At 40.4% G+C, this 14,608-nt stretch overlaps 1 protein-coding gene across 1 annotated transcript; it reads left to right on the forward strand.

The window, feature by feature from the left end:
• Positions 1 to 3,004: 3,004 nt before the first annotated feature.
• nudt21 (nudix hydrolase 21) lies at positions 3,005 to 6,387 on the forward strand. Its single transcript, XM_012832420.3, has 7 exons — positions 3,005 to 3,324; positions 3,558 to 3,758; positions 3,938 to 4,001; positions 4,124 to 4,213; positions 5,142 to 5,217; positions 5,408 to 5,522; positions 5,995 to 6,387. Exons 1-7 carry the CDS (start codon positions 3,206 to 3,208, stop codon positions 6,014 to 6,016), a joined length of 687 nt encoding a protein of 228 aa, XP_012687874.1. The 5' UTR covers positions 3,005 to 3,205; the 3' UTR covers positions 6,017 to 6,387.
• Positions 6,388 to 14,608: the final 8,221 nt, after the last annotated feature.

Below are 14,608 nucleotides of genomic sequence, written 5' to 3' on the forward strand. Positions count from 1 at the left end.
GCTGCACCCAAAGATTTTCAGTGTGTCATAGATATGAAATGCGCTCTTCTAAAAAATATAATCGGTAGAAAAATAAAACAATCACTCTTTCTAATTCTATGCAATGCACCGAGTCCAGCAGCATTTAGTCAGCTGCCCTCTGCTGGTCATTTAGCGGAATTCTGTGAAGATAAAAGGCAATTACCCTATAGGCGTCCAAAAAGGGGTTTCTTCTCATTAAGTTTATGTTTTTCATATGCCATATACGGTATAGCTGAGCCTTGACCTACTAAGGCCTGTGTCATTCGTGTGCCTGCAGTCGACAAGATATGGACCTCCCCTATTTGAAATTGACCTGACTTCTCACCACTGAAGATCCTCATGCTTCTGGTGTGGTGAACATGGAGCAGCTTTGCAGAAACGAGTGTCAAGGTCAGGCAGAGAAGGTCTACGTGCAGAGACGAGTGTCAAGTACGGTCAGGCAGAGATGGCCTACGTGCAGTTTGTATCTACAGGTGCAGGCTGTCAAGGACAGCCAAGTATTCAAGGAGGGGTCTCTGCATAGGGGAGACAGATGCACAGTCAAGGACAGGGGAAACCTTCTGAAAATGTTGTAAACAGGGTCTCAGACACACACACACAGACATGCACACAGCCACCATTGTAGCTTGATTGTTCTCTCCTTTGTACGTCTTGGAATGTTCCCGGTAACAAGTGAGCAGAATATTCTGATTGTCTTAGCTTTGATAAGTGTTTAGTTTTCGTTTGGAAAGCATAATGTTAATACGACATGAATTGTAGTGTATTCAAAATCAGTGCACTGAGTTTAGTAGAGATGCTCCATGGATCCCCCCCTCAGTTGATTGGAAGACTGAAAGATCTTCAGCTCATCTCATTCAGTTGTCTGCCTGTCATTGAAACAGCAGCTTCACCAAAGGTATAATGTACACAAAAATGTGACTATCAATCGGCAGAGTAAGAATAAGTACAATAAAGAATAAAGTAAATTAAATGATAGCAACAACAAATAAAGTGTAGAATAAAAGATGGCAACACATTTTAAGGGGGTAGGGCCAGATTGTTCCAGTCAAATGTCTGTGAGTCGTATTCCAAGGATGGAGGTAGGGTGATGGTCAGGAGGTGGTAGGAATGGCCCAGGCGATGGGCCATCAGAGTGAGTCCTCTCAAACTTTGCATAGAGTGTTGTAGATGTTGAGTCCATCAGCCAGTCCCAGGAATGGGGTGATTGCCGGGCTTTCCTTAATGTAAATACTTACATGTTTGCTACATGCTTTAACCGACCAAAATTAACCAAAAACTACCAAAATACAGAGAGCAAGTTAACTGTCCCACCAGGGATAATAACACACTAGACCACTGCTACACAGTTCTTAAAGACGCACAACTCGCTGACAAAGGAGATTAGAGTGGCTAAAAGAAACTACCCCCCCCCCCCCACCTGTCAGTGGATCACCAGCTTTAACAGGAAGGAAACAGCTGGTAAGGCTGGGGGAAGTTACTTCTGGTATACGGACAGTCAACACTGGTGCTTCCCAGGGATGTGACCTCTCTCCACTGCTCTGCTCACTCTAAGGATCCAGCTGAGATTTGCAGACGACTGTACTGTCATTGGACTTATCCAAGATGACTGCTTATCGGCGGGAGACCTTCCAGTTTCTGAGAACTACTATTTATGAAAACTTGAAGTGGGAGACATAAACTCTATCCTCAAAAAGGTCCAGCAGAGAATGTACTTTCTGCGGAAACTGAGGAAGTATGGTCTGTCACAGGTGCTGTTGAGTGAGTTCTATACCGCAGTCATCTAATCCACCCTGCCCACATCCATAGTCTGGTTCGGAGCAGCCACAAAACAGGATGGGAACAGACGGCAGTAAACAGTAATGACAACAGGAAAACTCATGTGGCGTACCACCATTATAGTACCAAAGATGAAACCACTGAGCTAAGATTTCCAACATACCGGGATGTCTGAGTTGCTAACTACTGCATATGCAGAGCCCACTTGCACAGAGCACATGCTTTTCTGGCACGCCAAATATAGATTACAATGAATTGCAAATGTCAGCTGTAGCCTACTGGCTAAAGACATTGCATTGTTTACTTGACTGTCAATGAGGGGTCAAATGTCAAAGGTTACCATGTTTTTACTAATGTGTCAGAAGTAACAGCAAATACTTAGTTGTCTGTAACATGCATGGCATGTCATTAGCAATGGGAGTCTCTGCACAAGGTGACTACCTCGAAGGAGATGGCGGCCAAATTAAAATCAAGTACGGTTTTTGCTTTTTATAGTCCCGGAAATTTTTGATCACACATTGTACATTCTATTCTAAAATAAATTCTCTGGAATGTAGGCCTATGTGTGCTGGGTTATATCAATGTCAATGAATATAATGTGAGATGACATAGGCTACCCTGATTAACAATGCAACAGTCAGTTTGAAGGGATGTGGTAGGGCATTTTAAAACAGGTCCCACAAGCTAGAATTATTTTCAACTATTTTAATTGTTTGGAACAAAAGAAGAAGCACTCTGGTTTATTCCTTCTAAAACTGTCCAGAACCCATGGCGATATTGATATTTCCTTACATTGTAATTTAGTCTGACACATTCAGTTTAAAGGCATTGCTCGAACTTTTCACTAATTAAAAAATAGGATGAAGCAAACAGCTATGATGTAACCATTGTAGCCGAGTATCACAACATTTGACACTTCCCCAGGTTCAAATTGGGTGCCATTTGCCTACAATGGGTGTGTGTTATTTTCCCATAAATGGACACACCATTGTGGATTATCCCTTACATAATCTACTTCATCTGGTGTAAAGGTATGCTTGCCTAAATATTTAGATGAGTGAAAAGATAAATTGAATTACGGGTCATAATGACCCAAGGGTAATAAGTGTTGACAAGGCCCTCGTGTCTATAAGGTCGATTGACAGTTTCCCCCCCATTCGCGCTAAAATGGTCCCCCTGGTGGCCACAGATGCACATGTCGTAAATCCAGATAGTTTTTTCCGGTCTTAAGATTTCTGGCAGCACCCCTGAATAACCCGGATGTAGTTTCAAGTGGAGTGGTGTGTTTTCTTGTACGATAAATCGACCTCCAATTTTAAAAGTATTGGAAGAGCAGTTTGCATTTTTGCTGTAATTATAACGTGCAGTCAAAAGTTCACATATAAGTAGGATTACTTTGGCCCCAATTATGTCGGTCGTTCCACCCAACCGATCGTCCACCGGTTGGCCCCGTGGAGTCAATCAATTCGGGAATAAATACATCAGCCCGCCGGCCAAACCTCTTTCCCTGGAGCGAACCATCAACCTGTAAGTAAAAGTTCCTGTTACTGCTTTTTGCAAAATATGAAACCCGAACGCATGAAAATGAATGCATGGTTATGTCTTTTTTTAGTCTAGTAATATTTGCAAACTGGCCTGTGTTAGCTTATAGGCTAACTTGCTAACTTTCATTTATTGTTGACAAAGGCGGTCTCTGTTTCATTCAATCTAAGTGATTCCGCCCGTTTGTCATACCAGCTTTATTTCGTTTATCCTTTCAGGTACCCTCTAACAAATTACACATTTGGCACAAAAGAACCTTTGTATGAGAAAGACAGTTCTGTAGCTGCTCGGTTCCAACGGATGCGCGAGGAGTTCGAGAAGATTGGAATGAGACGAACCGTGGAGGGAGTCCTCATCGTACACGAACACAGACTGCCTCACGTTCTTCTGCTGCAGCTCGGAACAACTTTCTTTAAACTGTAAATAACTGAGTTTGATTTCTAGAGATATAGTTGACCTAGAAACCTGCAAGATGCCTAAATGACGATTGTTATTCGATTGTTTGCCAATAAACGTAATAATTTAAGTCCTGGTTAAATTGGCGCTTGTCACTGATTTGTAAGTCCATGTCGTAAATACATGACTTCTTTATGTACAGACCAGGGGGAGAGTTGAATCCAGGTGAAGATGAAGTCGAAGGCCTAAAACGTTTGATGACAGAGGTACAGTTGGACATGTTCCAGCATACATATTCTCACCACAAAGTTGTATAGCTGAGCTGAGGCCTTAGTGAAAATATGACCACTCCATCACACTCTCAACTGTCACTTTTTTTGGTTGTCAGATTTTGGGGAGGCAAGACGGAGTGAAGCAGGACTGGGTGATTGATGACTGCATTGGAAACTGGTGGAGGCCAAACTTTGAGCCCCCACAGGTCAGTTTGTTTTCTAGTGGATTTTTTCATTTGTGTCAAACAGTAATATAGTTAGACATTTGAAGATATACTATGCACAACATACTAAAAGAAAAGCTTTATAGAGTAGTAAGGCCAAAACAATTCTTCAGAAGAGTTTTTATGTTCTATAATGTCCCAGACAAGTAGTGGTGTTGCACTGTTACCAAGGTGACTTGGTATGAAATCCATGGGGATTGCCGTTATTGCTATGGATCCGTGTAAATAGTCCCTTGAGAGTCCGCACCCCCTGGTGCTTCAGTTTGGTACAGTGATTAGGTTGTTGCCTTCCAAGCAGGTCACCCGGGTTAGATTCGCAGTCAGGATATCAATGTCAGTCATTTTTATCAAAAGTGTCTGTTAAATGCGTCACCGTTACCTTTAATTAATATATGATGTCACAGAGTGATTGATTAAACATACGGCCTACACTGACTAAGCTGTGTCGTGGAGGCACGCCGATAGAGGTCCATTGGCCCCTGTGAGATACACCCTGGAAGGAGTTTAGCGACCAGAGGTGCCTGTGCCAAGCAGTGTCCTGTTACACTCACGCCGACTCGGCACCACACCGGGGGAGGCCACAGTTTTTTCGACCCTCTCCGCGACAAACATCATGTTACCTAATGCTACGCAATGGAAATAAACCATTTGGGGGAAAAAACATTCCGAAACGATATTATTCAAACTATTGGTACAGAATCAAATTCTGTAGCAATAGTTTACTAACAATAGTTCTGTAGTGGGTTCCGACTTTTAAAGAGGGCCTAAATGGTACCAAATATTCACAAGTTACAGGATAGTACAGTAAACTGACCTTTGCTTTTTATCTGTGGTAAAAATAGAATCCTATTATGCCAGATCCATGTTAAACGTCATTGATGAACTTCTAACATAATTGCCTGTTCTACAGTATCCCTACATTCCAGCACATATAACCAAGCCCAAAGAGCATAAAAAACTGTTCCTGGTCCAGCTACAGGAAAAAGGTAAGACAGTCTTTTTTTTATTATTATTTATTTATTTTACCTTCTATATTTATTTTTTCCTGTGTCATGTGATTTGTCATATTATAAGCTAGAAGATGTAGCAACATTTGTTTTTTGTGAGGGTATATATATCAGGTTGCGCTGACAGCATCTATTGTTTAATTAATTCTTTGACCATCCTGCCCTCTAGCACTGTTCGCCGTACCTAAGAACTACAAACTGGTGGCAGCACCTCTGTTTGAACTGTACGACAATGCTCCTGGCTATGGGCCCATCATCTCCAGTCTCCCACAGCTGTTAAGCAGGTACACCTGTGCTCTCATCTAACTGATCACTGTAGCATTGACATGTAGCCTTCTGAAGGCGTGAACCAAATCCCCAATGTCTGTCTGCATGCAATGCTATTGCTACCACTGTATGACTGTGAACTCCAAATAAAGAAATTTCTTATCTGGCTCGGAGTTCACCTTTTGATACGACTTTGTTTGTGTGGAACATGTCAGCCCCTCCCCTGACTGACAGAGGTGGCCTGACGTGGAGGGAAAAGTGCTATTATGCAGTGCTGTCAAATAATTTTGGTTTAGTATACATGTCTGTATAAAATGTGTTTGTAACTTGGCAGATTGTATCGAACAGTGTGATAACCTTTTTGGTTACGATTCTCTGTACTGTTAATGTATTCTGAAAGGTTCTACAAATAGCCATGGAAGCATTTTTGCTGGAAGAGTTTGGCCCCATGTCATTCCCAGTTGTGATGTCTGTTTATCTTCTCCACAGATTTAACTTTATTTACAACTGAGGTATACAGATGGTATGGGACCAACTGAGCATCTCTGTGAGAGGGGGTGGGAGTGTGGTGTCTGTACTGTAAAACTCAATGGAGTTCTTGGAAGCTAAAAAAAAGAAAGAAAGGAAGCAAAGAAAGACAGCACTGCTACACATACTTTTTTTTCAGCTTTTAGTTGGATTTTAATTTGTTCCCCACCCCCTCTTAAAGAAACACTTCATCCTGGTGTGCTAAAATCTGGTTTCTGTGAATTCGTTGTATTTCTATGTTTGATCAGGAGAAAATAAAATGTTTGTAGTAAAAAATGTGTGCACTGCAATATTTTGCTTTTACGTCTTTGTACATCTGTCATTCCATTTTTTTAAATAAACAATTCCATGGGAGCTACTGTTTATTTCCAATTACAGTCACTTCTATGTATTTTTCTGCGTTACTGCCTTCGCCAAAAACATGCCCCTCATAGTGACAAGCATTCAGCAATATTGTGTCATTGTGATGATACAGGATCTCTGCGAACTCAAAATAAAAAATAAAATCATTTTTGGAAAAGATGGGACCATTCTACTTAGAGAAAAGGAAATTAACCTCTGATTTATCCTAGGGACGGAAGGTTGACAGTCTCTGAGCATGTATTGCAAGCAGAGATGCATAATACAATTGGTGATATTTGATTTAACGGAAAGCGCTATATTGACATTTTGAGGCACACCAGTTCTTAAAGTAGCAGTAAGGAGATTTGTGTAAAACTAGCGCAAACCACCAACAGCCCAGTTGGCACTGATGAAAGCTTGCTGACATGCTTACTGTTGTCTTTTGGAGATATACAGAATGTGAAAATACAATTATTTGCCATCTTCTGCAAAAGTAAAATATAAAGTTCCAATATAAATTTGGAAATAGTGAAATCATTGTACCAACAAAATGAATTTGAAGATGATACCAAAACTTTAATGTCAAATTGTTGGTTTCCATGTTTGATCTGTAGGTGAAATATAGATACTAATCTACCACCGTATATTTTTTTATCCAGCTCACATTACTTGTTTCAGCCTTTAACCACCTTCCCTTAAAGATTCAATATATGGACCAGGCATTAGGCTGATAGTCCGGTCTGTGATACTAAGGTCAAAGACCACATAGCTTAGGCATAGCTTTTTAAATGGCATTCTATTCTAACTGTCAGTGCTCTGTTTTCTTTGCAGAGGGTTTGAGGTTCAAGAAATGTACTCGAAAAAGTTATTTGCTCTACTGCTCAGCTGGCCTAATCTCAGCCTTCACTTGTTCTGTGCACTGGTGCCTCTGTAATGTAATTTTCCCTTTTTTATTTGTGACAACTTTTTTTACATTTCAGGAGTTGAGTCCAGTAGCTAAAAACCCGTGTAAGGGATGGCAATCAGTGGTATCTTTGCAGTAACACATTTGAAAATACTGTACAGTTCCACTTGACATCAGTAGGTGGCAGTAGGACATCTTACTAAGAAAAGCATGTGGCTCCTGTACATTGATCAGTCAGTTCTTAATGGAGGTGACTACGTTGAGCCCAGAGCTATCAACTCGAACCACTGTCCAGGAATGATTGATGCTATTTATGTTGATAATACATTGCAGCAACAGATTACATTTGTTTTTTTAATGATTTGAATCATTATTTGGACCTATTTGAACCTATTTATTCGAACATTATTTGAACCTATTTGTTTGCATGTATGAAGCAACACCTATTTTAATTTGCTGAGTGGTCTTGTTTGCATGTTTCATCATTTGTTTTGAGTGCATCCTATCTTTTGGGTCTATTCTGGTTTTATTTACTTGCTTGTTGCTGTGCACAAATAGGCCTAGGCCTACTGCAAATAAAAACTCTTTTGGATAATAAATCCCTTTTGACTGAAAATGCTCTGTGTGGTTTTATGTTGTTTTCTGGTGCACAATACAATTTTGAGAGTCAGATTAGATTAGAGTTAGATTTTCTTGTATTAATTTATAGGCTCCCACATGTAGCAGGTGCTGATGTTGCTCTTTGTGACACATAACAATCGCTTATTAATTAGAATTGAATTTAGATTAGCTAAAATAAGCGGGGTGTCTGTTTGGCCCCACCCTGTTACAAATTCAAATAGGTGGGCCTTGGAGTAGAAGGGTTGAGAACCCCTGGTTTAGGTCTCACTGAAAAGGGTCCTGTTGTGTCATGGAAATCAAAGAAGCAGCCAACAGTTGCGTTATCTACATGTGAAGCTGAATATATGGCTTGGTTACAACTACTCAAGAATGCTTATACCTTATACAACTATTGAATGGAATGGATAGTGAGTGTAAATATGTACCAGTCAAAATCTTGGAAGACAACCAAGGAGCAATTGCTTTGTCCAAAAATCCTGTAAATCGTCAGAGATGTAAACATGTTGATATTCGTTTTCATTTTGTTCGATCAGCACTCAATGACGGCAATACAACCATTGAATATTGCCCAACAGAAGAGATGGTAGCAGATGTTATGACTAAGCCTGCAAATTTTCCTCCAAAATACCTCTTTTTAATGACACTGAGAAGTGTGAATGGCGGAGACTATGCTTCTCAGGTAAATGTCCCTTTGATCCTGATTTTCATTACAATATTTTGTCTGGTCAACTGTTTTAATATTCTCACTCGGCCAACCTGTGCTTTTATGGATCCTGGGGGCAGGGCTGGCCCTGACAGTGTTGTTGCCCTAGGCAAGACTTTACATTGCCCCCCCACCCCCCCTCCCTACACTATGACACACTAAGCTCTACCTCCAAATGATGATACTGATCTCCCTTTCATTTTGAAGCTATTTCTATCTCATTTTAGAACTTCTGATTTCTATTGAATACTAAGAAATTATTAAGATATTCATTTATATTCATTGATGCTTGCATGCTCGTTCATGAAACATGACCTGTTGTATTTCATTTGACATTGATTTCTATATCAATGTTCAGAGAGGGTATGGGGTGGTAGTAGAGTAGTTCAGGAAGAGGATGACGGTAGTGCCAAGGATCCCGACATGTGAATTTTAGGAGGACATGGACATGTTTTTAGACGATTGCGTGTTTGCACAAGGCCTCACAGTTGCTTGCGGATTTTTGAAATCAGCCCATGGTGAGGAGGAGTACAGTGGATCAAGGGAACCTGAGTAATTGTAGGTTCATTTTGACTGACCTCAGCATACAGAGACCCTCCACCGGAAGACTGGCACCTATATCTTCCTGCAATCACACGGCACTAAATGTCTTACATCGAAATAATAATAAAAAAACAAAAACTGTTCACTGTCATAGTTCTGCAATGTTGTCTATGGAATATATATATATATATTTTATTCATTCATGTTGTTTGTCAGGAATGTTACTCAGTGTTGGTGTTTCCAAGGTAATGCTTCACACCCTGTCAGTGTACAGCGGCCACATCCACAAACTATAGTTCCTTAGAGTTTCACGCAGAATAAGATATACAACAAACTTTTTAGCCTATTGTTGCCAGAAACTTAGTTTAACACAATTTTCTTGGAACAGAAAATATCTTCTCTTATTCTTTCTCATTTCTCACTTATGGTCATATTACGCACTGCTAAGCCATATGTAAAGTTGATAGTTAGTTCCCTTAAAATAGTCTTCATGCCAAGTTAGAAGAGCATAACACACCCTAACCCTAACCACACCACTTCACAGAAGAGCAAACCACAGCAGAGACACAGAAGGAGAGAATTCATGAAGAAAGACAGTTGCAACTGGACACACAGCAAAGACAGGATATAAAGGTATACACATAAAAAATATTTGTATTCATATGTCTTGAGTGTGAAGTAAATAATTGCTTGAAATTACTATCAGATGGCTAAATAGGTGGCTGTTTTTGTGCAAAGGCAATCTGAATCACAGTACTTTGAAGTAAGAAATTATACTGTTACCGAGATTCTTTGTGGAGAAATATTTATTACACAATCTGTCATCTGCATGGCAGGACATAGACCACAGGACATCAAATGATATATTCCTCTATTGACATTTTTGCCTTTCCCATTGCCCTTAAATCAGAATCAGAAAATGGGGAATATTGAAAAAGTGTGTTGTGCGAGGCTTGCTTTGATATTGATTATTTTACATTGCTCTGTACCTCTACCCTGTGAAAGGCAACATTATAGAGTAATGTGTTTTGAACATTTTATTTTGTTCACAAACAACACCCTTAGAACAAAAGCTCCAATGTAGGAATGTCCAGCCAGCTTAATAACCAACTGAACTGTTTTGTCCCACATTTCTTGAGTGGAATCAATTTGGTTTATGCAATGACAAATCACAGAAGATTTTTAATTTTTTATGACTCGTTTTCCTTTCCCCATCAGATATGACTATGTATCAGGAAAGCACCACATTCACCCAGAGTACCTGGGATATCATGGAGCTGAATACATATAACCTCGACCACAACACCTCAGGTGCGATAGAACTAAACACCACTACGTTCAACTCGAGTACCTGGGGTCCAAAGAAGCTAACCCCTGTGGTGTATCTGGTCCTGATTGCCGCTGTAGGTCTGCCCAGCAACATTGCAGTGATCATTGCCATTGTGCGCAAAATCACAGGAAAGAACATGAGCTTCACCTTGAAGCTTATGCTGAACCTTGCTGTGTGTGACACTCTGTCTCTTTTGACGATTCCTGTCTTGATCTACGTTCTGCTCTGTGGCTGGCCTCTGGGAGAGGCGATGTGTAAGCTGCTCACCTATCTGGTTTACTGGAGCATGTATGCCAGTGTGCTGACTGTCACCTCCATGAGTGTGCACCGCTACAGCATAATGAAGAACAAAAGTCCCAACCGGCAGCTGACGGAGAGGCTGCAGAGGCGGCATAAGTGCATTTGGCTCATCGCTCTCTGGACCCTAGCGGGAATCCTCTCCTTGCCCATCATTCCAACACGGAGCGTTGTTCCTAAAGACAGTGGTCTGAGATGCCAAATGTCTGGGGCAGACTGGGAGAAAGTGGCTGTCCGTCTGTACGAGGTTCTGTTCGGCTTCGCCATCCCTACCTCTGTCTTGCTGACTTCTTATCTGTGCTTGCACAAGAAAGTACCCAAGGCCAATCTCACAAGTAAACGGAGGATGACCAGACTTGTAGTTAGCGTTGTGGTGGTGTTTTTTGTGTGTTGGACCCCAATACATATTATCAACATCATGGACATTGTCAACACGTTGACTAAAATCTCTCACCCTGAAACGTACAAGGTGATAAAAAATGTACGGGAGACTGTAGGGGATCTCGCCAAGAGTCTGTCTTACCTGAACTGCTGCCTGAACCCATTTCTCTATGCGGTTGCGTCAAGGTCCTTTTGCAGTTCTCTTCGCAAAAGCCCTCACAGGAGCAAAGTATCTAATCCAAAAACCCGCGAATCACAAGTATGACTAGGTATGACCAAAAATGTATCACACATTCATCCAACCAAGCTGTTAGGAGAACTGTGCTGCACACAGTTGCAATGCAAACCTCGTCTTGGCCTTTTTTTATGTTATGTTGATTAAAACCACAGAATAATATTTTTATGGATAAATATACACCCTGGAGTTCTTTTTTCCTGTAACGTGTGTGGGATTTGTTTTGAGATGATTTGTGAACATGAGCTGTTGCTGATGCCTACTGAAAACACAAAGTCAAAACCAGAAAGCCCAGAAATTTAGAAACTTATTTGGTTGAATGAAGTGAAGCTTGTGATAGACTGATGGTATGAGAACTGTCTTAAAGTTCTAGTCCAATTATAGTCTCCAAATTTCGTTGTATGCAAATACAATGACAATAAAGGCTTTACTATTCTATTCTAGTCTGTACACTCTGTGCAGCCTACATCTTCAAGTGTACTTTTTTTTTGTGAAATTGTACAAATGTGTTGAAATATCTTTTCAAATTGTGTTTTATATAACTAACTTACTCTTTATTATTATTATTATTATTATATATTTTTTTGTGGCCCACCACCACCCCCCCTCTTCGGAGGACAGCTTTATTTTTATTCCAGTGTAGTTACAATCGTGATTAAAGCCGTTCCGAACACACCCACCCCAATACAGTGTGAAAACAAAGGGGCATAAAGCAACAAACAGACAAGCAAGCAGACAGACAAGCAGACACACAGACAGACCAAAAGACAGACAAGTAGACTCTTTATTATTTGAATGTATGTGGATTTGTTATTAATCTCATTTGTTATTAAGTCTCTCACGTAATTCCCTCTGTTTATGTACAGTTAGTTGTAGTTTCTTTAAAAGAGGTCTTGTTAAGACTAATAGCATAGGAGTATACAGTATGTTGCTTTCTGTTTCCACTGTGTGTGTGATTAAAATCCAAAGCAGTTCCCTATGGCTCATCGGTGACACCTGACATTATCTTGGTCTAGTTCCTCCTGTAAATTCTCCAGTATTGGGCAGTTAACCCACCTGACAGGATGTGAAAAGCAATTCATGTGTAAATGACAGGCCATGTTGAATTCCTCTTACGTACATAATATCAATTATCAGTCTCTTAAGGAACTGATGGAATTAATTTTGAAACACTGTTCATGACTTAAGAATGTATTATTCAAAGTGCCTTGTATTAATAATTACCTTGTATGAAGCATGTGCTTATGTAAGCAGGAACATGGCTTTTCTGTGTTTCTGTGTGTGTGTAACTTAGATTATTAGGTGCTGACGCCACTTAGTCTGCATATGTGTTATACGTGTTATATATATGTGAGCTATATGCGTAAAAGAAGGAACCTTTTGTCCATGTTTGGTGAGCTCAGAGTAGGTGGTGGGCCGAAGCCCCGTATCTGTTCAACTTTGTAATTTAAAATGGGACAACCTTGATATTTTCCAGTTGAGGTAATTATGTTATTTCTAACGATAAACCAGTTGTTGTCAGCTAAGATCGTTGCACATTTAGTCAAAACCATAGTATAAAAGTTTGTTAAACTCACCGGCAAACACAGTTGCCTACTAAATCAGTGCAACCAATAACACGATGTAATACTGGCGTAACACCCATTACTCAGGTGTAGTTCATATTAGTGATGGGAAGTTCGGATCATTTTACCGACTCGGTTCTTTGAATCTCATTCAGTAAAATGAACAAATCTTTTTTCGAGTCATTCGTTCATTTCAGGGGGGGGGGGGTGGTAAGAGAAATTCCTGCATTAAAATAACGTATCATGACAGTCTGGATGATTTGAAGTGGTCATTTATTATCACACTAGCATTCAATTATCACGGCAAACTATTACGCTGAACTCTAAGTAAAGTACAAAAAAGTTAAAATAACGAAACCTGTAATTATTACTTGTGAAGGAATATCATTCACGTCTTACTAAACCTAGCCACGCGAAAATGAACGAGGTAAACAAATCCTTTCTGTTTCCTCTTCTGAGCCTATGCAGGTCACGTGAAAAATTATCCTAAGATCCGTATCCGAAGACCCAATCAAAATGAACGAATCATTTCTGTTTTCTCTAGCTACCAGTGCTGATCTGTATCCGGCAGATGAACGAGTCGTTCACCTCCCGACCGTGTCTTCGGGTCAATGAACGATCGGGAGATGAACGATTCGTTCATCTGCCGGATACAGTTCTGATCTGTATCCGGCAGATGAACGAGTCGTTCACCTCCCGACCGTGTCTTCAGGTCAATGTTTAGTTCTTGTGCCAACCGAGTCTTCGGATCAATGATTCGTTCATCTGCCGGATACGGATCTTTGGATCATCATGACCTGCATAGGCTCAGTACTGGTAGCTAGAGGAAACAGAAATGATTTGTTCATTTTCCGACTCGGTCTTCGGATACGGATCTTTGGATCATTTCCCACGTGACCTGCATTCAACAAATAATTTCTGTTTCCTTGGCTGAGCCTATGCAAGTCCCGATGCGTGGCCAGGAGATATCCCTATTCACATTTTCCCCGATGCGTGGCTCAGAAGATATCCCTATTCACATTTTCCCTTCCCCTTTCCTTTTCCCCCTTGATGATTAAATATTTCTTAGACTATAACGTTTTGTGTTGCGTGGTTTATGAGTCTACCATCGACTCCATACTAGGTGAATAACGTTGATTAAACTTGACAGAGAAACGGTTAATGAGGTATCAACAAAGCATAGCATAGCTAACAGTAGGCAAGCCTATATAGTACAAACTACGGCTCGTTAGCGAACTAAAACTATTTACACCATCACTCACGTATGAAAAAGACGGTTTAGAAAATAAACACGTTTTAAAACGGCCTTATACTGATTTTATTATTACTTACAACACGTCTCCGTTTCAATGGGTTGGAGCTGTCGCGGCAGCAGCGAAATATGTCAATATGAACTACACCTGAGTAATGGGTGAAACGGGTGTCAATGTGGCTGCATCTGATTGGTTAATAATGTTCTTACGCCAGTATTACATCGTGTTATTGGTTGCACCGATTTAGTAGGCAACTGTGTTTGCCGGTGAGTTTAACAAACTTTTATACTATGGTTTTGACTAAATGTGCAACGATCTTAGCTGACAACAACTGGTTTATCGTTAGAAATAACATAATTACCTCAACTGGAAAATATCAAGGTTGTCCCATTTTAAATTAC

This window comes from Clupea harengus, chromosome 3 (genome assembly GCF_900700415.2).
Source record: "Clupea harengus chromosome 3, Ch_v2.0.2, whole genome shotgun sequence".
Lineage (NCBI taxonomy): Eukaryota > Metazoa > Chordata > Actinopteri > Clupeiformes > Clupeidae > Clupea > Clupea harengus.